This window comes from Corvus cornix, chromosome 1A (assembly GCF_000738735.6).
Source record: "Corvus cornix cornix isolate S_Up_H32 chromosome 1A, ASM73873v5, whole genome shotgun sequence".
Classification (NCBI taxonomy): domain Eukaryota; kingdom Metazoa; phylum Chordata; class Aves; order Passeriformes; family Corvidae; genus Corvus; species Corvus cornix.
The window spans coordinates 292,618-316,573 of record NC_047057.1 but is presented as its reverse complement, the minus strand read 5'-3'; the positions used below and the strand labels follow the sequence as shown (position 1 = coordinate 316,573).

Below are 23,956 nucleotides of genomic sequence, written 5' to 3'. Positions count from 1 at the left end.
GGGAAAAACCCCAGAATCTTTGCTTGGAGAGCTGGGAGCTCTGGCTCATCCCGGGGGGCTTGGGCCATTCCCCCTGCTCCGAGCACCCCGGGATCAGTGGGATGCGCGTTCCAGACACTGCCTGTTCCCTGTCATGGCCTCCGGGATGATTCTCCGGGATGGATTTCCCACCTGGGACATCCCTGGTGGGTTCAGCTGAGGGTGAACCGTGGCATGACACCACTGATGAGCCATTGCCCCGTCCCTGCTTCGGCTTCCCGGGAGCAGGAGCCATCCTGGATCCCCGGGATCCTTCTCCCACAAAGTGAATGGACCAGCCTGGGGTCCCCCGGGGGCTACAGAGTCGGAATGTGGGAGCTGGGTTTGCCATCCCGGGTCTCGGAGCATTTCCAGCTGCTCCAGCTGTGCTTGCATCCGTCATCACCCCCACCCTGTGCCCTCGGGATGGGGCTGGGGCTGGGAGCGGGACCCCCGGCAGCCGGGAATGTCCAATCCCCCCTGGAATCCTGGCAGTGGATACGGGCTGCTGCTTCCCTGGAAATAGACCTTAATTAGGCCTCGCCCGGTGTAGCGCTGTTAATTGGGCAGGAGAGCCGGAATTCTCTCGCCCTGTCGGATGTTCCAGGCCTTGGGGGGGCTGCTCCAGGAGCAGGGAATTCAGGGAGGGGCTCTTGTCCCCCTCTGGAACCAAATCCCCCACTGGAACCAAAACGCCGCTTCCTCGCCCCGGCTCCCCCAGCCTGGGATAAAGCAGCACATTCCCATCAAATTCGGGATCGGAATCTCCACGTTCCGGGAGGGAAGGGAGCAGGTGCTCCCCTCCTCCGGCAGCTCCCTGAAGATGCAGCTCCGGCTTCGGCGCTAATGGAGCGACGTCCTCGCTGCTCACCTTTAATTAAGTGAGCCTCGGATCCCTGCGCTTAATTAACATCTCAGTGGCTGATGACTCTCTCCAGCAGCCGAGGAGGGCCGGGACTGGCATCTCATGGAATCCAGGGATCCCACAATGGATTGGGATGAGTTGGGTTGGGTTGGAAGGGACCTTGGAGCCCATCCAGTCCCACCATGGGCAGGGACACTCCCGCTATCCCAGGGTGTTCCAAGCCCTGGGAACATTCCAGGGATGGGGCAGCCGCAGCTTCCGAGGTGAATCATTGCTGGGATCCAGCTCCTGCCTCGGGAAATGGGTTAAGCCCAACAAAATCCTTCTCCGTGTCGGCACTGCCAGAGTTTGCCGGCTGTGGAATTCCGTTACCTTCTCGCCATTCCATTGATTTTTCATGTTTATTTGCAAAACCTCAGCTGAGCGCCCAAGTTCTTGAACGGCTTCCCAGAGCCATCAGCTGCCGCCGTCCCTGTGCTGGGAATGTCATCGCTGTGGGACAACAAAGCGGGATTTAATGGGGGCTGACAGGGCGGTGGCTGGGGCGGTTTGAGCTGGGCACTTAAACGTTCCCATTATCCAGCGCCTGGTGCAACTAAGCCGTGTGCTGAGAATTCCCGAAGGGAATGGGCATTTTGCAGCAGCAGCAGCAGTGGGATGTGAGGGCTCCGTCAGCGCCGGCACGTCCGGGGCTGGAATGGGGCAGCCGTGGGTCCTGGTACAGCCCTGCGGGGCCTGTGCGGGTGACCCCTTCCTGGGGTGACCCCTTCCTGGGGTGGTCCCACACGGCTGCAGACCCATGAGCTGCTCCGATGGAGCTTTGGGGAGCACTCGGGTCCCGCCTCCACGGCGCATCCAGGACTGGCACGATGGCACCGCGGATCCCAGCACGGCGTAGGAATGGCGCTGGTGCTGGGGTGCCTGTGCTGGTCGTCCCCTTTTTGGGGTGGCCCCTTTCTGGAGTGATTCCTTTCTGGGGTGGTCCCAGTGGCTGCGGGCCTGATGGAGCTTTGGGGAGGACTCGGGTCCCACCTCCACGGCTCCTTCAGGAATTCTCCTCCAGCCCCTGAGCCCTTGGCACTGCTGGGCGATGCCGGGGCCACCCAGGGCTTTGCCGTCCCGCTTCCCACGCTCCGGCGGGATGGGATTAGGGATTTAACAGCCTGTGCCAGACAGACAATTAACTAAGCCATAAATTTGGAGTTCGTTAGTGAGGATTAATTAGTGTTTGCACAGGGCTTTGCTGTGCGGAGCCACGCTCAGTGTCGGAGCTCCGCCGTGACCTTGGCGAGGGCAGGAGAGGCTCAGGGCCTGGATCAGTCAGATCCCACTGATGGAAGGGTCTGGGAGTCACCCTGAGGATTCAGGGCTGAGAATGGCCCGGGAGCCTATGGGCAGAGGCTGGAAGCTTGGGAAGGGGGAGCTGTGCTCCCCTGGGAGGGAGCAGAGGGAGAGGCCGGTGGTGCTGCAGCAGCTGCTCCATGCTCGTTCCAAGCTCCCACATCTCCAGGGGCTGCAGCAGCGCCTGGGATCTGCTTTGGGATCTGCTTTGGGGGCAGGAGATGCCTAAGTGGGAGCTGAGCCCGGCCCGTGGCCCCCCATTGGCTGAATCCTCCATCTCCCTGCGGTTCCATGGCACTGGGAAATGAGGAATTCATCATCCCAATATCCCGGCTTCCCTGGAGCGGGGGCGGCTCCGGGTGTGCTCCAGCTCCAGGGAATGCCGGGGGTCTGGGGGGAGATGCTGCCATAGGAGCCCCCCGGATTTATCACGGGGCTCCACTCCAGCCGTGGCACGGGAACGGGAATTTTTCTGGCACTGGTTAAATACTGGAACCGCCTCCATCCCCGAGCGCCTCACCGGGAGCGGGGCAGTGGTGCCGGCCTTCCCGATGGCAGCAGCACATTCCCAAGCCGTGCCACTGGCTGGGCCATCCTCGTGTGCCTGGCTAGGCCAGGACAAGGCTCTTTCCCTGCTGGAAGTCCTGTGGCTGTCAGGTTGGCACCACATCCTGGCTGCCCGGCACAGCTCCGTGCTGGCTCCTCGGTCCCACCTTGCTGGGTGTCAGGAACCTTTTCCGTGAGTGGTCCCCAGCGAGTGTGAAAGCTGCTGTTTCCAGGGGAAATCCAGCCAGGATCGGGACCTGCCTGTGAAGGGGTTTTCAGCCTCTGCCTGCAGCAGGAGCTGCCTCTGGGATAGGGTTGGTGCCAGCTCTGGGTTCCCAGGGATCCCCTCACAGAATCCATTCCATTCCCATCACCAGCACTGGTGATCCATCCCGTTCCCAGCACTGGCTCTGGGTTCCCAGTGATCCCGTTGCCAGATCCATCCCGTTCCCAGCACTGGCACTGGCTCTGGGTTCCTGGGAATCCTCTCACCGGCTCCATCCCGTTCCCATCTCCGGTGCTGGCAGGGCCGCAGCGATGCGGGCAGCGGAGGAGGGAACGAGCGGTGTCAAGGACAATAAACTCTGTCCAAGCCTCGTTTGTTAGGGAGGAGCCGCGTGCCGGCGCCGGTGTCCGCCCGCTCCCTCTCCGTCTGACTCCGCTCCTCCGTTCCTGGCTGCTTTGGCCTCATCTCCCTCTTTTCCATGATTTCCTCCCCAGCTCGGGGAGGTGTGAGGGCGTCTTGCCCACGTCACCATGCCGGCGCGCAGAGCGACTGCCAGGGCTGTCCTCCACCGGGGCTGGGTTGGGTCACGCTGGGTCACTTTGGGTCACATTGGGTCACGTTGAGTTACACTGGGTTGTGTTGGGTCACGTGTTGGGTCACTTTGGGTCACGTTGAGGTACATTGGGTCGCTTTGGGTCACTTTGGGTCACGTTGAGTTACATTGGGTCATGTTGGGTTGTGTTGGGTCACTGGGTCACACTGATTTACACTGGGTTGCGTTGGGTCACTTTGGGTCACGTTGAGTTACACTGGGTTGCGTTGGGTTCCGTTGAATCCCGTTGGGTCGAATCCCCGTTTCCATTGGGAATCTCCCCTTTTTTGCACAGTCTCTGCAGGGATTCAGCTCCAGGAGATGCCCTTGGACAGGGGCCGGACACCCTGGAGGTCACCCTGGTCACCCCCACCCCGAATTCCTATCACCCTGTTCCCTTCTGGAGCTGCCGCTTGGAGATGCCCACCCTGGCACCACGAGGCTGCCGGCACCTCCACCCAGGGGATGTTGGGATTATCCCAGGGTCCCCGTGGGGTTCACGGACCTTGGGAAGCCTGAATGGGGTGCGGAATGGGGTGAGGGGCCTGGGAGAGGGCGGGGGCGATGCTGATCCAGGCGGGATTTGGGAATCCCCTGACCCGCGTCCCCTCTCCCGACAGGACAAGAACAGGAAGCTGAGGCCCCTCTACGACATTCCCTACATGTTCGAGGCCCGGGAATTCCTGCGCAAGAAGCTCATCGGGAAGAAGGTATGGAGGGAGTGGGCAAGGTTGGGACGAGGCTGAGGATGAGGGAATGAAGGAAGGGATGAGGCCAAGGATGAGGGAATGAAGGAAGGGATGAGGCTGAGGATGAGGGAATGAAGGAAGGGACAAGGCTGAGGATGAGGGAATGAAGGAAGGGATGAGGCTGAGGATGAGGGAATGGGGATGGGATGAGTCCAATGCCGGTGCCACTGTGCAGCTCCTTACAGACAACCGGAGCCTCTCCAACGGAAATTCCGGGATGCATCCAACCCTGGAGCGCCCCTCGAGGGGTTGCGCTCCCCATTTCCCAGGAATTCTGCCTCATTGTCCCTTTGTTTGCCCGGCATATTTTCCGGCGCTAGTTCAGAGCAATTCCGGGAATGAGGAATATGTTAGCCAGCGGAGCGAATGCTCCGGATGCAATTTTCCAATGCTCATAAAACGGTCAAATAAAATCAATTCCCTTTGCGGCGCGGCTGTCGCTGCTCGTCGGGGCTGTTTCGGTGCCTAATTGGATCTTTCCAGCTCGGAGCCTGCCTGGGCATTCTGGAAAAATAGGGAAAGGGGAAAAGAGCAGCTTGGGAGATTTTTTTAATGGGACATCTGGTGCTTCTCGGAGTCAGAAAAGAGTGTGGGGGTGTTGGGGTTTGTGATGGGAGCACCGGGTCTGGAATGGGATTCCGGCACCTCAGTGTGGTCCCAGTTGGAGCCATTCCGGGGTTACCGGTGCCGGTTTTCCGCCATCTGCCGCCGTGCCCTGTGTTGGATCAGGGACTGGAACTGGCTCTGGCACCGGCTGCCTTTGGAGGGTGACCTTGGGGGTCCCTGGGATTCCGGGGTGTTTTGGCATTCGGGGAGCTCAGCCTGCCCTGGGTCCCGCCCTGCCTGGGGAGCTCCGTCCATCCCCAGCACTCCGGGGCCGCTCGTATGGATCCTGTCCCTGTGCCTTGGGGAGGCTCCTCCTGGGCACATCCCAGCCCATCCCAGCCCATCCCAGTGGAAGCAGCACCCGCCGCAGGGTGTGGCACTGGTCCCTGGAATGTCCCATCCCAGGGCAGGGAGCGTGCTTAGGGCAGACCCCTCAGATCCCCCATCCCGGCACAATGGGATCCTGGGAGATCCCCCCACCCTGCCTGGCTCCTCGAAGCCATTCCCAGCTCCAGGGGACTGGGATTCCCTGGCAGTTCCTGGTCTGACTGGGGGTGTTTCTCTCCTGCTCCAGTGCCGTGGGCAGGAGCCTTGAGGGATGGGGATTTGCACCTCCCCGAGCTCTCCTGGAGCTGTTGCTGCCCATTCCATCCATCCCGCCATTCCCGAGGCATTTCCAGCTCCGGCTGCTCCAGCACCAGCCCCAGCTCATGACTGGGAGAGCCTGGAATCCACCCTGGGTTTCATCCCAGAATTCCTTTGCCGGATTCCTCCCTGTCCCGTCCTGCTGGAGCGCTGGGTTAGCCCTGCCGTTGCTTCCCAAAAGAATTCCCTCTGGAGGAAGCACTGAGGGGGGATGAAGAAGGAACATCCCTGTCGTGGCTGCCACGGCTCCGTCTCCTTCAGTTCCTGCTGGGAGAGGGGCTGGGATGTGGGAATCCATCCCTGAATTCCCAGCTCCCTGGGAAGAGAGGGAATGTAATTTCCCTCTTGCCCTCTCATCCAAGCAGCAGGAATTTTCCAGGCTGGGATTTCCACAGCACATAAAGACTGGATTTGGGGTTTTTTGCTGTGGTGCTGGAGCCTCTCCCTGCGCCACCACGTCCTTCCCAGCCGCTGGAATTTGCCTGGTGGCACGGGATGAACCGGAGGCCGCGGCCCCGCTGCCGGCACCCGGCTGCCCAGGCCACTATGGATTTGTGGAATAAATCCGTGGAGCGTGTCGGGAAGGGCCAGCTCCTCCGCCCATTGATCTGCTCCGCCGTGGAGCGGCTCCGGATAATTGCACCAGGCGCGGGAGATGGATCGTGGCTCTTCCCTAATTAACTCTGGGATTAATCGCTCGGATGGAGGGAGCTGGCAAGGCAGAGCTCCAGGATGAATATTCCCTGTGCATGGAAGTGATGCTGCCCCGTCCTCTCCAGTTGCTCTGGGGGAGAGAAAGGAGGGGCTCCTGGGGCTGTCCCAGGAACCACCGGGACCCCGTCCCTGTGCCCATCCCTGTGCCCATCCCTGTCCCCATCCCCACATCCCAGGAACAACCAAAACCCCGTCCCTGTGCCCATCCCTGTGCCCATCCCTGTGCCCATCCCTGTGCCCCTCCCTGTGCCCCATCCCTCTTGGAAAGGCCGATTCCAGCTGGGAATGCTGCCCATCTCCAGAGCCCTGAGCCTGGTGCCAGCACCACTTTCCCAATGGTTTTCCAGGACATTCCCCTGTCTGGTCCCCTCAGAGGCACCTGGATGCTTCCAGAGACAATTCCAGGGATTCTCCTTTTGGGGTTACCAACAGCAGCGCTCCAGGTGCAGACACTGCTGGAGATCGGAGCTGGGGTAAAACAGGGATGGGTTTGACCAGAGAAAGCCTTCTCCCTGGGAATGCCATCCCAGTCCCAGGAAGAGGGAAGGCTTGGGCAGACGGAGGGATTTTTGGGATGTCGGGCAACTTGGAAGCTCAGGGAGAGCTCGGCACAGCAGCGATGTCCGGAGGGGGGATTTTGGGAAGATCCCAGTTGCTGGTGCAGCCGGGGCTGAGGACAATGGGGACTCATCCCTCGGGATCCTGTGCCCGGGAATGCGCCGGAGCCCGGGAATGTGCGGGAGCCGGGGCGGCTTTGCCAGCTCGGGAGCGTCACGGGAGCGGCTGCGTCACCCGCCACTTCCACGTGTGGAGCTGGGCAGGATTTGGCTGCCGGGGAGGATTTGGCCGCTCGGAGCCGAGCCGGGAGCGCTGCTCGGGAGCGCCGTTTTCCCGCCCGGATTGCGCTTGGAATCCGCGGCGTGCGCGGCTGCGGCGGAGCTGCAGTGGGCTGGGCTGGCTCCCGGCGGAGGGGGCGCAGAGGGAAGCGAGATTATTCCCGGTGTGATGATTCCAAATTCCGGGATCTTTCCTTCCCCTGCGTCTCTCGCCCTGCTCCCGACGCTTCCCAGCCCTGCACTTCCATTATTATCCCGCTCCAAGGTCAACCCTGCCCCGGGGGTCTCCGTGGCCCCTCCGGCAGCCGCTGGAGCGGGAGGGAGCTCGGATCCCGCTGGATCCGCTCCCGGCGATGCTGGAGGCGCTGGAGGCTCCCGGGGGCTGTTGTGGAGCATCCTCCTTCCACATCCCGGCCTTTTCCAGGAGGGAGGATGGGAGGATGGAGAGGTGGAGGGGGTTAGGGAGACGGAGCCGGCTCCTGCTCGCCATTCCCAGGAAATCCCGCTGCCCGCCGCAGGATGCGTGGGGGGACCGGGATGAGCCGGCCCTCGGGAGGGAAACTGCTGCTCCAGAGGGAAAAACGCGTCCCTGGATCTGCCCCCGCGGTGCCTCCTGCATCCATCCCCCATCCCGCCGCGATCATCCCGCCCATTCCTGCTCACAACCCCTGGCCCCCGCCAGGTCTCTTGGAGCCTCCTCCGGGACGGGAGGGACACGGGGGGCACCGAGCCCCCGCCAGCCCCTTCCCAGCCCCCCCGGCCCCTCCACCCGGCACGAGCTGCCAGGGAAGTAAAAATATTCCCGGGAGCGGGTGACGCCGCCGGGCCGGGAGATCCGCGGGCGGGCCGGGTATTTTTAGCCCGGCAGGTCTGGGCTGCCGCCCACCCCCCATCTGTCCCCCCCGGCCCCCCCGTGTCCCCGCGGCCCCTCGGAGCCCCCCGTGGGATGAGGGAATAGCAGGGAATGGCACCGGCACGGCCTCGGGCCCACCCCGCCCTCCCCATCCCAAAGCTGGGGCTGCTCCCGGCCCTTCCCGGCGGGATGAGCCCCTCGCCCGCTCCAGGCAGGGCCCGGGAGGGGGTCCCCGTCCCCGCTGTCCCCCCGTGGATGGGGACACATCCCCAGTGCCGTGGAGTCCTGAGGCTGGAGCGGGGATGTGCCTGGAATGCCCCAGTGTGTCCCCCCAGCCCACACTGGGGCCGCAACTGGGACAGGACCACGGGGGGCACTGGGGGTGTCCCCACCACCTTGGGACCAGCTGGGGACAGGGTGGCAGGGGCCGCGCCCTGAGGATCCTACCCTGGGGACACTGAGCTGGGAACAGCGTCGGTGGGCCCCTGATCCTGGGGCCGGGGCCAGGGCCCCTTCCCGGTCACCCCATGTCCTGGCAGCCCCAGCTCTGCGCGGGTGCTCCCGGGGAGTCGGGGTCCCCGTGGGGTGACATTGGCGGCGGTGGCCGCTGTTCCCGGGGCTGGATGCGCTCCTGGGAGCGGAGCTGCTGGAGTGATTTAATCCACCCTGACTGCAGCTGACCTTGGAAAGCCGCCCAGGCGCGGCTCCGGCTGCTCCGGGGGGAGCGGGGCCCACGGGGGTCCCGGGGGGGGTCCCTGCACCCCCAACCCGAGCCAGCCCTTCCCAGCCCCTCCGTGGGCACGTCGCCCTTGGATCCCGGGAATGCTTTGCCTTCCTTCCCCCTGTGACAGAGCTGTGGGGTGCCGGTGCCGGTGCCACATCTGGTGTCACACAGACCTGGCCCTGCCCTCGGATGATCCTGGGCCCTGTCCCTGCAGCTCCAGCTCCTTCCGGCTGAGCGGCACCCCCAGGGCCTTTCCCGGCTTTCCAGCCGCTTCCCTGCATCTGGAGTGTTCCATGGGGTTGGTGTGATCCAAGGGTGGGATTCATGGAATCACGGAATGGTTCCATCCCTGCCATGGCAGGGACACCTCCCACTGTGCCAGGCTGCTCCAGCCCCAATGTCCAGCCTGGCCTTGGCCACTGCCAGGGATCCAGGGGCAGCCCCAGCTGCTCTGGGCACCCTGGGCCAGGGCTCCACTTGGCCTTGTGGAACCTCATCCCATTGTTCTTGTCCCATGGATCCCACGGATCCAGCCTGTCCGGATCCCTCTGTGGAGCCTTCCTGCCCCTGGGTAGATCCAATGCAATGGGATACAGCAGGAAACAACCCAGGGCTTTCCTGCTGAGGGGTGACCCCATCCCATCCCATCCCATCCCATCCCATCCCATCCCAATCCCCATCCCCCCTGACTCCTCCCCTCCTGATGACAATCCCGATCCCCCGGGATCCCCCGGGATCCCCCGTCCCCCCCGGCTGCTCCGCTGCTGCCGCCGCTCCCCCACTCCCGGTGCCGCATCCCGAGCCAGGTGTTTCCCACGCCAGCCGCTCCCGAGCCAGACATCTCCAAAGCCCCGGAGCAGCTGAATTCCCAACCTGCCTCTCGGAGTAATCGGCGTCTCTTTTTCCCCTCCAGTGGTTCCGACGGGAGCTTTGCTGCGAGGAATCGCTGTAACCGTTCCCCTTAATTGGCTCTTTCCTGCCGGAGCCCCCTCTCCGCGCGGAAAAGCCTCGGCTCCGGCGCCCTGCCAGACGCTCCGGCCTTTTCTGCATTTTGATGTTGGTTTAATGAGTGATTTTTGGGATGAGCCGAGGGCTTGCAGGGGCTCAGGGCTGCTCCTGCCTCGCCTGTCTGGCTGCCTTTGGCTCAGCATGGCTCCGGCCATGCGGAACGGGAACAGCAACAGGAAAGGGAATGGGAAAAGTCCAGAGAGGCCAAGTGCAGCCCTGGGCGGCACCGGGATGCCCCCAAAGATCCCCACGTCACCCCTGTGTCACCCCCTGTCCCCCAGAGCCTCAGGCTATTCCAGCTGATACCGGGAGAGCATTGAGGATGGAGCTTCCCTGGGGAACAGAGGGATGGGATTGGGTGGGATTGGCACAGAAACGGCGCCTGTGGATGCGGGATGTGGTGCTGGCAACTGCTGGGGGCGATGCCTGGAGGAGAGAAGGATCCAGGGAGAGCTGAGAGCCCCTTGCAGGGCCTAAAGGGGCTCCAGGAGAGCTGCAGAGGGACTGGGGCCAAGGCCTGGAGGGCCAGGAGCCAGGGAATGGCTTCCCAGTGGCAGAGGGCAGGGCTGGATGGGAGATTGGGAATTGGGAATTGCTGGCTGGGAGGGTGGGCAGGCCCTGGCCCAGGGTGTCCAGAGCAGCTGGGGCTGCCCCTGGATCCCTGGCAGTGGCCAAGGCCAGGCTGGACATTGGGGCTGGAGCAGCCTGGCACAGTGGGAGGTGTCCCTGCCATGGCAGGGCTGGCACTGGAGGGGCTCTGAGCTCCCTTCCCACCCAGCCCATCCCAGAATTCCCTGATCCCTGCACATCCCAGCTCGTCCCAGCCCTGGTGCAGTGGGAGGTGACGCATCCTGCAGGATCTGCCCCCGAGGTGTTCCCAGTCCCTGCTGTTCCCTGTCCCTGTCTGGGATCCTGGAGCAGTGGCAGCTTTGTCCCAGTCTCTCCCGGCGCTGTCGGTGCCGCGGGGACCCCGCGGGATTCCAGGACAGCCCGGGCTGCTCCCTGCCCTGCCACAGCCCTTCCCATCCCGCCCGGGGACGCTGATTCCGGGTGACGGCCCTGGCGGAGCGGGAAGTGCTGCTCCCGTCCACCTGCCCTGCGGGAATGCCACATCCATAACCCGGGAGGCGCCGAGGCCGGCAGCACCTCGGGATCCCCACGGAGCTCTGGGAACACCCGGCAGGTGCCGTGATCCCGGCTGGATCTTGTCCTGCCTGGGAGGCTCCTGGTTTAACGTGCCAGGAAGCTCCGGTGGTGCCGGAATTGCTGGGAATCGGCTCTGTTCCCTGGGCACGGGGAAGTGGAGGGGCTGGAGATGGCAGTGGGAATGTGGGCACAGGGAGGATGGGATGAGGGGCTGGATGGCTGATTCCAGGGGATTTGGGCATGGAGAGGATGAGGGCCTGGCTGGCCGATCCCGGGGATTTGGTGCTGGGGGCCGGGCGATGCCGGCTCTGAGCCTGTCCCTGTTCCAGGTGAATGTTTCCGTGGATTACATCCGCCCCGCCAGCAGCGCCACCGAAACCGTCCCGGCCTTCTCGGAGCGCACCTGTGCCACCGTGTCCATTGGCGGAATGTGAGTCATCCCGAGGGATTGGGGGTTCCTGCCTGGAATTCCCACCTGGCATTCCCACCTGGCGGGGGCCTTGGCCTGGGATCAGCCCCCATTCCCGGCATCCCAGCACTGGGATTCTGTGGGATGCGTTGGGATGCCGCTGCCTGGGACCCCCCACACCTGCCCCCTCCCCGCTCCAGCAGTTTTGGGAGCTATTGGGATGAGGCTCCCCAGTCCGACTGCCTCGGGGGCGGCTTTGGAGGAGTCACCCCCACTGTGTATCCCGGGATGTCTGTCCTTCCCGAGGGACCCCCTCCCTGACTCCCTTCTCCATGAGAAGGTTTGGGAATGGGGAGAGTTCCAGGGCAGCTGCCCCGCAGCCAGAACTGGGGCTTGTCCCCCTTGGGGCACGGGTGCCGCTCCCTCAGGCACATCCCTGGATAGGCTGAGCCCTGGGCTCATCCCTGGATAGGCCGAGCCCTGGGCACTTCCCTGGATAGGCCGAGTCTCAGGCACATCCCTGGATAGGCCAAGCCCTGGGCTCATCCCTGTGGATAGGCCGAGCCTCGGGCTGGCAGCGGCTCCGGAGCTGCGTAGGGAGGATTTGTCATAGGCCCTTGGTTGCTTTCCCAGATTTTTTCCCGGTAGCAGCTATTTTGGAAAGCGCCCAAAGCGCTGCAGCGCTGCCTTTCCCTTCCCTGAGCCAGGGGCCGGGAGAGCTGCACTTCCCTTCCCTTCCCTTTCCTGAAGATCTGGGAGAGCAGGGTTTTCCTGCTCCTAATCCCAGGCCTGGGAGAGCTGCCCCGCGTTCCCGGAATGTTCCCAGCGGTGCCGGTGCCATTCCCGGTGCTGCATCCCGGGATGCCGGGGGTGGAACAGAGCGGGGTCTGTGTCCCGGGGCCTTTGCCAGGCTGGGATGGAGCAGGGAATAAAGCCTGGCTTGTCCTCCTGGAGTGTCCGTCCGGCATCTGGGCTGGGCTGAGCCTGCTTGGAATTCCGGGCACGGCGGCACCGGGGCGGGAGCCAGGGCAGGAGCTGCAGCCCCGATCCCAGCTCCGATCCCAGCTCCGGGCACTGGGAACTGGGGGGGCTGGAGCACAAACCCGGCTTCTCCCGCTGGATCCCTGCTCATATCCCAGCCTGGATCCCTGCCCGGATCCCTGCCCATATTCCTGCCCGGATCCCTGCTCATCTCCCAGCCCCTATCCCTGCCTGCATCCTGCCTGTTTCCCTGCCTGGATCCCTGCATGCATCCCCTCTGGATCCCTGCATGCATCCCTGTCTATCCCTGCTCCTGTCATGGCCTGGACCCGGGATTCCTCTATCCCATCTCTCCCTTCCATCTCCTCCGTGTTTCGGGCCTGATCCCTGCCCCAGGAATGCTGCTGCATTCCATAGCATCCCACAGCATCCTGCATTATCCTCGGAAAAAAAAAGCTCCTGGAAATCCCAAACCCCACATTTCAGGAGCTCCCTGAGCTGTAATTCCAGGCTCAATTCCCGGTGGGAGCGGGGGGTCCCTTCGCTGGGGGCAGTGGGGCCGGATGCTGCAGTTCGGGATGATTTGGAGTTTGGGAGCTGGGATGAGTTTGGCACCCCTGACCCTGATCCTGATCCCAATCCCGATCCCAGTCTGTGCTGGGCACTGGTTCTGGTGGGATGAAACCCCTCCGAAACTTCCCTGGGGAAAGGAGCTGCGGGAGGAGCTTAAAAATGGACATTTTTGGCTTGAAGTCCCCGAATTGGAATTTTCCAGCCTGAGGAGATTTTCCCCACCCTATTCCCAGTCTTTAATCTGGGATTTACTGGGGGATCCTTCCCTCCAGGCCGCAGCTCCGGCTCCATTCCAGAGCTTGCTTTGGAAGTGGGAATGGGGGGTGCCTCCCACTCCCCAGCTGGGATGAGGAGCAGGGAGTGGGGCTGGAGCAGGATCTGGAATCCATGGGCTGGAATTCCTTCTCCGAGCCGTTTCCCTGTCTCCCTGTTCCCTGCCCTCCTTCCTGCAGTGCTCCCACAGCTCTTCCCTGTGTGCCAGGATCAGTCCCAGTGGGAGTTCTGAGTCTTAAAACCTCTGAACCCCTATAGAATTTGGGCTTTTCCCGGAATTTCCAGTTCTGGCACTGGGAAGCAGCAGGATTTCATGTCTGGGAATGCTGGGAATGCTCCAAAGCATCCGGGCTCTCTGATGGCCCAGGGAGGGGACAAGGGGGACGCTTTTCCACACCCCGTTCCAGGATTTCAGTGGGATGGGAAGTGGAATGTCTGGGATGGGGAGTGGGATGGGTTTGGGATGGGGGATATCAGGGACCAGTGGGAGCCAGCCTGGCCCTTCCCTGGCCTCCCCCAGCTCCCGCTGCTTCCCAAGCAGCCGGAGGTACCCATTCCTGGCGTTCCCATTCCCAGAGGTGCTCATTCTGGGGTTCCCATTCCCAGGTGCCCATTCTGGGGCTCCCATTCCCAGTGCTCGGCATTCCCAGCACTGCCACAGCTGCTCCAGATGCAGCTATTCCCTCTCTCACCAATCCCCAATTTTTGGATTCCTCCCCCTGCTCCGAGACCTAATTTCAGCTCCTGGTGATGGATTTGCCCATCCCCCTCCTCAGGAAGGGGCACACCCGGGATTCGGGAAGGGATCAGTCCCTCCATCCTCTGGATAGATCCGCTTGTTTTGGGGATACAGAGGGAATTAGCGGGGGGGCGGTGACTGGAGGAGAATTAGGGATGCGCTGGCGAAGGAGAATTCATGGATCTGTTTAAAGCAGTGGAATGTGAGGGATTCATCCCTGCCTTGCACCGGCCCCCCTGCTGATCCCAGAAATCCCCGTTCACTGGGAGACGCTGCTCCAAGCGCTTCCCGAGGGAATGGGGTTTGGGAGGGGGGGGGGTGGGGTCCTCCCTGTCCAAGCCCCCCCCAGAGCTGCTTTCCCGGAAAAAAAGTGGGATGGTGGAATCAAGGAGATTCCCGTGGTCTGGGGATGGTGCCCCCTGCTCCCAAACCAATGCTCAACCCAGCTCCTGGATAAAAGTGATGGAATTGGGAAATCCCAGAGGGCGTTCCTGTGGCCTGGGGATGCTGAGCCTGCTGGGTTTGGGGTGGGGGGAGTTTGGGGGAATTTTTGGGGTGGGGTTTTTGGGGCACTGCTGGGAGGCTTCGGGTCCCCCACTGTGCCCAGAGACCTGGGATGTGTCACTCCGAGCCTTCCCTTGGGGTGGGATGGGACGGGATGGGATGGGATGGGATGGGATGGGATGGGGTGGGATGGGGTGGGATGGGATGGGATGGGATGGGTGGGGTGGGATGGGGTGGGATGGGGTGGGATGGGGTGGGATGGGATGGGGTGGATGGGGTGGGTGGGATGGGGTGGGATGGAGGTGTCCCTGCCCCAATTCCCACACCGATCCCGCCCTGTTCCCGCAGCAACATCGCGGAGGCGCTGGTCAGCAAAAGGCCTGGCCACGGTGCTGCGCTACCGGCAGGACGATGACCAGCGCTCGGCGCACTACGATGAGCTGCTGGCGGCCGAGGCCCGGTGAGCGCCGGGGCTGGGGGCTCTGGGGGGCCTCAGGGACGGGTGGGGCTGTGCTGGCTCCCCCCCGTCCTGTCCCTGTCCATCCGTCCGTCCCTGTCCCCCTGTCCTGTCCCTGTCCCCCTGCCCCATCCCTGTGGCTCGAGGTGATTCCCAGCTCCACGTCCCCATCCCACACAGAGCTCCCTGTGTCCCTCTGTCCCATCCCAGCCACGTCCCCTGGGCATCCGTCTGTCCCCAGCTGTGTCCCAGGTACGTGGATCCAGCTGTGCACATTCCAGCTGTCCGTGATCCTGGCACACCAGATCCAGCTGTGCACTGCCTGGCTCCCCACGGAGAGGATCCCATGGGGATCCCGTATCCCAGTGCCCCCATTCCCGCAGGGATCACCGCTCCCACCTGTGGCAGCCCCCCAGGTGTCCCCGTGTCCCTGTCCCTCATCCCATCTCCCGGTGGCTCCTGGAATGGCGATGGACACCTTTTCCTTTCCTTCCCTTCCCTTCCCTTCCCTCCCCGGCCCCGCTCCCTCGGAGGCGGCTCCATCACGGCTGAGCCCGGCGGGAATGGTGGGATCTCAGCTCCTCCTTGGCAGCAGATCCCGGCACGGTGCCGAGCGCCGGGAGCAGCAGCTTGGAGGGGGCTGCGGCGCCTTCCCGGGCAGGCCTGGGCTCCTGCGGGAAAAGGCGGATCGATCCGGAGAGAGCTGCTCCCATTCCCGCCCAGCCGTGCCCGGGCGGTGGGCGGCCGGCAGATTGCTCAGAGGCTCCTTCCCAACGCCTGGAATGTGCCTTTTGGGAAGCCTGGCAGGAAGTCAGCAGCTCAGAGCTGCAGAGGGGGCACCGGGATACCGGGATACAGGGCTGGCATGTGGCACCTGGAGTGGGATACAGGGCTGGGACGTGACACCGGGATACCAGGATACAGGGCTGGGATGTGGCACCTGGATACCAGGATGCAGGGCTGGGATGTGGCACCTGGAGCCGGAGCTGCGCTCCAGGGTTTGGGGTTCAGCCTGGATGTCCCCAGATGGAGGAGCTGGATGTTCCTGCCCGATCCCGGAGCGAGGCCGGTGGTGGGGGTGGCTCATCCGTGCTGGGAGCTGTGGCACATCCCAAATCCATGATGGTGCTGGCACCCGGCAGAGGAGCCCCGGCAGCTCACGGGGACGGTGCCAGGAGCAGCGGGAATGGGAGATTTGGGATGAGGTTGTGGGGCAGGACCCAGATCTCCCAGTGGAGCGGGGCCCGGAGCAGTTTGGGGGATCCCTTGAACATTCCCAGCTCTTCAGAGAGCCTGGAGTCGCATCCCAGACCGTTGGGCTCCGCCGGAATATGGGCACGCTCCGGCCTTTCCCAACCCCCCATGGCAGACCCTGGGGCAGGAGGGGACGCTCCTGTGGGGGCACGGAGCTCAGTGGCCTCATCCCGAGGGAACATCCCAGCCCTGCACCCTGCACCATGACAGGGATCAGGATCTGGGTCCAGCATCGGGCCTGGATCCGGCACCAAGTCCAGGTCTGGCATCAGATCTGGGTCCAGGACCAGCTCCACTGGGAGCATCCTGCTGGTTTTCCATCCGTTCCGTGCCCTCCTGTGCACCATTCCCCCATCCAGGCTCCTCTCGCCTCCCTGTTATCCATGGAAAGCCCTCACTCCGTGACTGGGCTGACTCCGGCCCTTCCCGCTGCCGCAGGAGCTGATTCCCAGCGCTCCCTCTCTTTTCCAGGGCCATCAAGAACGGGAAGGGGCTGCACAGCAAGAAGGAGGTGCCGATCCACCGGGTCGCCGACATCTCCGGAGTAAGGATCCCCTCCAGCATGCGGGATGCGTGGGAATTCCGCGGGGGATAAAGCCCCACGCTGCGCCGTTCATTCTGGGAGCTGCCGGGGGGCTTTTCCCTTTTTCCCTTGGATAAATAAACCGGGACTTGCTCCACGGCCAGGTGGCCGGACACAACACAGGAATGCCGGTGGGAATCCGGGATTCCCCGACTCTGCTGAGGGAATTTGGGGATCCCGACGCCTCCCAGCAGAGCTCATTAAGTTTTCCTCCGTTAATAATTCCAAGGATTTGCAGGGAGCCCTTTGCTGCTAGGATGGGGAGGGGGGATCCTGGGAAAGGGGAGTCACGGGATGTTCCCTTAGGGATGGGGGAATGGACCCAGGCAGCTGCCCAGGGCTGTGCTTGGGATGGATTTTGGGATGGATTTGGGATTTTGGGATGGGTTTGGGGATGAATTTTGGATGTGTTTTGGGATGTATTTAGGATTTGTTTTGGGATGGATTTGGGATTTTTGGATGTATTTTGAGGCGTGTTCTGAGATGTGTTTTGGGATGTATTTGGGATTTGGGGATGGATTTGGACTGTGTTTGGGGTGCACGGCCCATCCCGAGCTGGGAACCCTCAGCTCCGTGCCCAGATCCTGCATCCCAGCCAGCACAGGGGACAGGGAGCACCCGCTGCCCCCAGCCCCGGCACGCCGGGATTCCGGAGGGTCCCTGAGCTCCCGTTTTCCCCAGGACACGCAGAAGGCGAAGCAGTTCCTGCCGTTCCTGCAGCGCGCCGGCCGCTCCGAGGCCGTGGTGGAGTACGTGTTCAGCGGCTCCCGCCTGAAGCTCTTCCTGCCCAAGGAAACCTGCCTGATCACATTCCTGCTCGCAGGTGAGCCGGGACGCCGGGATCGGCGCCACGGGGTTCCGGGATCGGCGCCGCCGGAACGTCCCCCAGGCTGGTACAGGAACATTCCCTGGACTGGGGGGCTCGGGATGAAGGGTCCCAGTTAATGCTGGAGCTGCCCCAGGTTGGGCTGGGAGGGGTTGGGATTGGGATTGGGATTAGGATTGGGATTGGGATTGGGATTGGGATTGGGATTGGGATTAGGATTGGGATTGGGATTGGGATTGGGATTGGGATTAGGATTGGGGTTGGGATTGGGATTGGGATTGGGATTAGGGTTGGGATTAGGGTTGGGATTAGGGTTGGGATTGGGATTAGGATTAGGATTAGGATTAGGAAGGATGATTCCATCCAAAAAAACTTGGGAACTGGTGGGGAAGCACAAACTGGGGAGGAGGGAGGGAACACTGGGATGGGGATGGGATGGGATGAAGATGGAATGAAGATGAGGATCAGAATTAGAATGGGGATGAGGAAGAATTCCATCGGTGTTTCAAGGCTCCAGTCCCGGGATCAAACACCGGGAAAGGCAGAAGTGACTCCCACACAGGGAATGTTTATCCAGGGGGGAGCGAGGATGGAGTCAGGGAGTCTTTGTCCATCCCTCTGTCGATCCCAGAGTTGGGAACGTGTCCTGTCTCCGGCCCCCAGAGACACCGGCACCGGGATGGGCCTTTGGGAAGTGGGGGCTCCGTCCCTGCTCCCAGTGCTGCTCCCAGTCCAGCCAGGGCCCTGGGATTACCAGGAATGGTGCCATGGGATCCCCCTCCCCCCCAGCCCCTCACATCCCAGAGCCTTTTCCCGTTGGTGCTCCGGCTGCTGCTGGATCCTGGAGCATCCCTGGACGTGGCTGGCCCCACCAATGCCCCCCAGTGCCCCCCAGTGCCTCCATTCCTCTGGGAGCCATGGGAACGTCCCATCCCTGGAGCGTGAGCATTCCCAGCCCTGCTCCAAGCTGGCTCCTGCCCTCTGGAATTGTGTCCCAGACCCGTGAATTGTGCTCCGGCCCGTGAATATCCCGGGATCTGAGTTATCCACTGCCAAAGCCAGCAGGAAATGCTGGGAAAAGGTGGCTCCCTCCTCCTGGCCATGGGAATGTGGGAATTGCCGGGAGCGATGGAGCTCCCTGTGCTCGGGAGGAGGGATTGGGATCCACTGAAGTATTTCTGAGTGCGGGAGGTTGGCACCACCCCGGAATCCCAGTGCCCAGCACGGAGCCCGCGGGATCCGTAGGGATTGGGATGGGCTGGGCTGGCACTGCCCTGGAGTCCCAGAGCCCACGGGATCCACAGGGAATGGGATCAGGGTCCCTATTCCATGGGATTCCCTGCTCCGTGGGGGTCCCTGTCCCATGGTTCTCCTCTTTGGAGGTCCCTGCTCCATTGGGATTCCTGCTCCACCCTGCTCTGTTCCAGCAGGGATGGATTCCCAAGGCCATCCCATCCCATAGAACCCCACAGGCCACGATCCAGGCTTTTATTTTCCCAGACCTTCCGGACCTTCCGGCTTTTATTTTCCCTGTTTTCTATTGGATTTCTCCCCGGTGCCATTCCCAACCCTCCTCTGCCAAGCCAGGAATAGGATAAATATCCGCCTTTTATCAACGCCTGCCTTTTTTATGGATATCAAATGCAAATGAGCACCAGAAAGAGATGCCAAGTCCCTTAAAATGTGACTCCAGGGATGCTCCCGAGGGAGCTCATCCCGGCTTTCCAGCTAAAATAGATCCGTCGGAGCACTATAAATATGTGCAAATACAGGCGCCGGTTTAATCCCAAATTCCTCTCTCCCGGCAAAACTCGGGAGCCTGACGCCTTCCCAGAGCGGGGGCCGGGAGCGGGAGAATTCCCGAGGGATGAGGGGGCACCTCTGGGGATGTTGGAGTGCCCAAGTGGCTCCAAGGGGTCCCAAAATCCTCCCCAGGAGCAGCGGGATTGGGAGGTGGGGATGAGAGTCCGGAGTTTTTCCGTGTGAGCGTTCCCGGCGTGGTGCTGTCCCAGTGCTGCGCCCGCCCGGATCCGGAGCGGATCCCGGAATTCCGGCCCTGCTCCCGCAGTTCCCAGGCGTCCCCTCCCTCCCGCTCACCTCCCTTGCTCCCAAAATCCATAAATCCTGCGGGAGATCGATCCCTGGCGCTCGGCCCCGGCACAGCCGATCCCTGCCCGGAGCCATCCCAGGTCCCGGTGCCAGCTGCTGCTCTGGCCCTGCAAGGGAGCGAAGCTGCTTAAATCCTTGGAATCAAGGCTGTGGGGGTCCTTGCTCCAAGGGATTTTCCCTGGAAAGATCTGTTCTGTCTGTCCCCACTGATGGCCGGGGAGGAATTTCTCCTGGAATCCTGGTGCAGGATCCTCCAGGGCTGCTGTGGGATACTCTGGGGTGCTGCAGAATGCCCCAGGAGGCCTTGGGGTGCTGCAGGATATCCCAGAGCTGCTGTGGGATACCCAGGGATGCTCTGGAATGTCCGTGGGATGCTGAGGGATGCCCTGGGGTGCTGCTGGGTTCCCCGGGATGCCGCAGGATACCCTGAGATGCTGCGGAATTGCTGCCCCTGTCCCTCGGGGGCCGATTCCGGGATGGGAGCAGCCCCACAGCCGCCCCCTCCACGCCGGCCCCGGCTCGGCGGGATTGCGCTGGAATTCTGTGGGAAGCCCGGGGGAGCGCGGTGGCTGCAGCACTTGCAGCCGCATCCCTCATTAATCCGTCACGGCTTCCCGGGAAGCGCGGCGCAGCCCGGATTCGGGATTAGCTGCTATTTTTAAAGCGCTGGAGAACTTTCCTGGGTGCCAAGCGCCCCCTCCCCTCTCCCGCCAGCATTCCCGGGGGGATGAGCGCACCCAGCCCGGCCTTTGGAGCTTTCACTTTTCCAGAACCTTCCCTCAGGTGGCTTTGGGAAGCGTCAGAGGCCGGAGAGGATCCGGAGCAGGATCCCGGCAGGGAGGAGCCGGGAGCTGGCGGAGTCTGAGGATTCCGGAGCTTCCTTGGCTCTTCCCTTGCTGTTTTGAGGGAAAAAATTCCATTGTGGTCTGTGAGCCCTCCTGGCCCCTTCCGCGGAGGAGGAAGGGCAGCTCCAGCTCCTCATTCCCGTTCCCAGTGCGGTGCTGGAGGAATTTGGGATCAGCGCTGGGCCGGAGTCAGAGCCAGGGTTGGGATCAGAGCCATGCCAGACCCCACCCGGTGCTGGAGGGAGGATCCCGGGGTGATCCCAGATTTTTGGGGGGCCTGATGGTTCCAGCTCATTAACAAAGATCCCGGGATTTCCTGCTCCCCATCCCACATTCTGCTGTGTTTCCCAGAAATCCCCCTTTTTCCAGAAATCCCCTTTTTCCAGAAATCCCCCTTCCCTATTTTTGGGGACGGAGGACATTTGGTGCCATGAAGGGCAGGGACAGGGCTGGGAAGTTCCTGCTGGATTCCCTGGAAATGGCTTCCCTTGGAGGCAGCACGGCCTGGGAATGGGGACCGGGATGGGGAAGCAACAGGGACAGGGACAGGGATGGGGATGGGGATGAGGATGGGGATGGGGATGAAGATGGGGATGGGGATGAGGATGAGGAAGGAGCGGGCGGCTCTGGGCAGGATCTGTGTCCTCGTGTCTCTGGGTGTCGGTGACACTGACGTGGCCCTGGGGATGTGGCACCTCCTCACTCATGGCTCAGCTCGGAGCTGCAATCCCTGGCACTTCATTCATTATGCAAATTATGTAAATGATCATTAATAATGCAGGACTTCCCCGTGCTCCGAGCAGGGCAGGGGATCCCGGGGCAGCGGGAGAAGGAGGCGGGGGAGGGGCTGTGACTGGGCGGCCTGGATGGGGGGCCTGGATGTGTCCCCGTGTCCCCATCCCAGTTTGTCCCCATCCCAGTTTGTCCCCGTGTCCCCATCCCTGCTGGGCCTGGCCTCTCCCACGGCTGCGCCACCCCTGGATCCTCCCGGAGCTCCCTGTATCCCACTTGTTCCCAGTGTCCCCTTCCCTCCCAGACCCTTCCCAGGTCCCATTCCCAGCTGCCATTCTTGGGTGCCATTCCCAGGGGTGCCATTCCCAGGTCCCATTCCCAAGTCCCATTCCCAGGTTCCATTCCCAGGTCCCCATTCCCAGGTCCCCATTCCCAGGTGCCATTCCCAGGTCCCCATTCCCAGGTCCCATTCCCAGGTTACCGTTCCCGGGTGCCATTCCCAGGTCCCATTCCCAGGGTCCCATTCCCAGGTCCCATTCCCAGGTTACCGTTCCCGGGTGCCATTCCCAGGTCCCATTCCCAGGGTCCCATTCCCAGGTGCCATTCCCAGGTCCCCATTCCCAGGCCCCATTCCCAGGGTCCCATTCCCAGGTTACTGTTCCCAGGTCCCATTCCCAGGTCCCCATTCCCAGGTGCCATTTCCAGGCCCCATTCCCAGGTCCCACTCCCAGGTCCCATTCCCAGGTTACCGTTCCTGGGTGCCATTCCCAGGCCTCATTCCCAGGCCCCATTCCCAGGGTCCCATTCCCAGGTTACCGTTCCTGGGTGCCGTTCCCAGGCCCTGACGGTGCCCGGTTTTCCCGCAGGGATCGAGTGCCCGCGGGGTGCCCGGAACGCGCCGGGGCTGGCGCAGGAGGGGGAGCCCTTCAGCGAGGAGGCCACGCTCTTCACCAAGGAGCTGGTGCTGCAGCGGGAGGTACGGCCGGAGCCGCGGCATCCGGGGGATCCGGGGGGTCTGCTGGATCCAGGGGGATCTGAGGGCAGCAGCTGTGAGGGAATGGAGGGTGCGGCGATACCCAGAGATCCCGGGAATACTGAGGGATCCTGGGGATACTGAGAGACCCTGGGGATACCAGGAGTGTCCTGTGGGATATGGAGACGTCCCGAGTGATTCTGAGAGATTCTGGGGATACCGAGAGATCCCAGGCATGCTGAGAGATCCCAGGGATGCTGAAAGTATCCTGTGGGATCTGGAGAGATCCCAGGGATAGTGAGAGATCCCAGGGATACCGAGAGTATCCTGTGGGATCTGGAGAGGTCCTGGGTGTTTCTGAGAGATCCACGGTGCCACCAGCAGATCCCAGGTGATTCCAGGAGATCCCAGGGGATACTGAGGCCTGGGCAGATGCAGGATGGATGTGGGGTGGATTTGGGATTGGGTTTGGTATTGGATGCAGGATGGATGTGGGGTGGATTTGGGGTTGGATGCAGGATGGATGTGGAGTTGGATTCCGGATGGATCCCCACGTTTGAACCTGTTCCTGTTAACATCTCCTCATATTAAAATTCCCTGGAACTCCTGCGATTTCCCTGATTGCAGCTCCGGAGCTCAGGGCCCATTTTGGGTAATTATTCCGTGATTCACTATTCCAAGGCGGATCCAAATCCCCCCCTGGCTGTCATGGCCCCCCTGAGCCAAAACTCAGGGATTGGTGCTCCCATCCAGATGTTGGTGCAGATGTGGGCATGGACAGGGCTGGGATTTGTGGATCCAGATAGGATTTGTGGATCCAGATGGGATTTATGGATCCAGATGGGGTTTACGGATCCAGATGGGATTTGTGGATCCAGATGGGATTTGTGGATCCAGATGGGGTTTACGGACCCAGATGGGATTTGTGGATCCAGATGGGATTTGTGGATCCAGATGGGGTTTACGGATCCAGATGGGGTTTATGGATCCAGATGGGATTTACGGATCCAGATGGGATTTGTGGATCCAAATGGGATTTGTGGATCCAGATGGGATTTACGGATCCAGATGGGGTTTATGGATCCAGATGGGATTTACGGATCCAGATGGGATTTGTGGATCCAGATGGGATTTACGGATCCAGATGGGGTTTATGGATCCAGATGGGATTTACGGATCCAGCTGTCCCGTGACTGCAGACACAGTCGATGCAGATGTGAGCACAGCTGCGGTTTTGGGCGTGGATCCAGATGTGGACAGGGATGCAGATGTGGCTGCAGATCCTGATGTGGGTGTGGTGACAGCGGTGGCCCTGGATGCAGATGTGGGCGTGGATCCAGATGTTGCCATGGGTGCGGATGCGGTGGGCACGGGTGCAGCTGTGGATCCAGATGTGGCAGCAGCTGCAGGCCAGTGGTGCCGGCTGTGGGGACACTGGGGCACGGGGACACGGGGATGCAGGGACACGGGGACGCTGCAGTCGTCCCGCTCCCTGCTCAGCATCCTGCGCTGCCGGGAATTGCTGACCCGCGTCCCGAGGGCTTCGCTCCGCTGCCTCGGCACATTCCGGAGGCTCCGCGCTGCACCTGCCCGGGAATGTCGTGGTGGGGAGGCCAGATGGAAGCGGAGCTGCTTCCCAGGAATGCTGTGGCAGGGAGGGAGGACACGTGGGAGCAGGGACGCTCCCTGGGAATGTCGTGGTGGGGAGGCTGTGGGAAGATGGGATGCTGCCCAGGAACGTGGCGTGGCAGTGGGGAGGCCGCGTGGAGTTCAGGATGTGGGGCAGGAATTGGGGGTGCGGGGCAGGAATGCTGTGCCAGGGGAGGCTG

The 23,956-nt window shown here is 62.4% G+C and overlaps 1 protein-coding gene across 1 annotated transcript in view; it reads left to right on the top strand.

Moving 5' to 3' along the window:
* SND1 (staphylococcal nuclease and tudor domain containing 1) overlaps nt 1–23,956 on the top strand; it is a 63,631-nt gene that overhangs the window by 25,468 nt on the left and 14,207 nt on the right. The window contains 7 exon segments of the mRNA XM_039570382.1: nt 4,209–4,298; nt 11,199–11,299; nt 14,697–14,721; nt 14,723–14,808; nt 16,531–16,603; nt 17,324–17,465; nt 22,021–22,130. Coding sequence (XP_039426316.1) covers nt 4,209–4,298; nt 11,199–11,299; nt 14,697–14,721; nt 14,723–14,808; nt 16,531–16,603; nt 17,324–17,465; nt 22,021–22,130 — 627 coding nt within the window.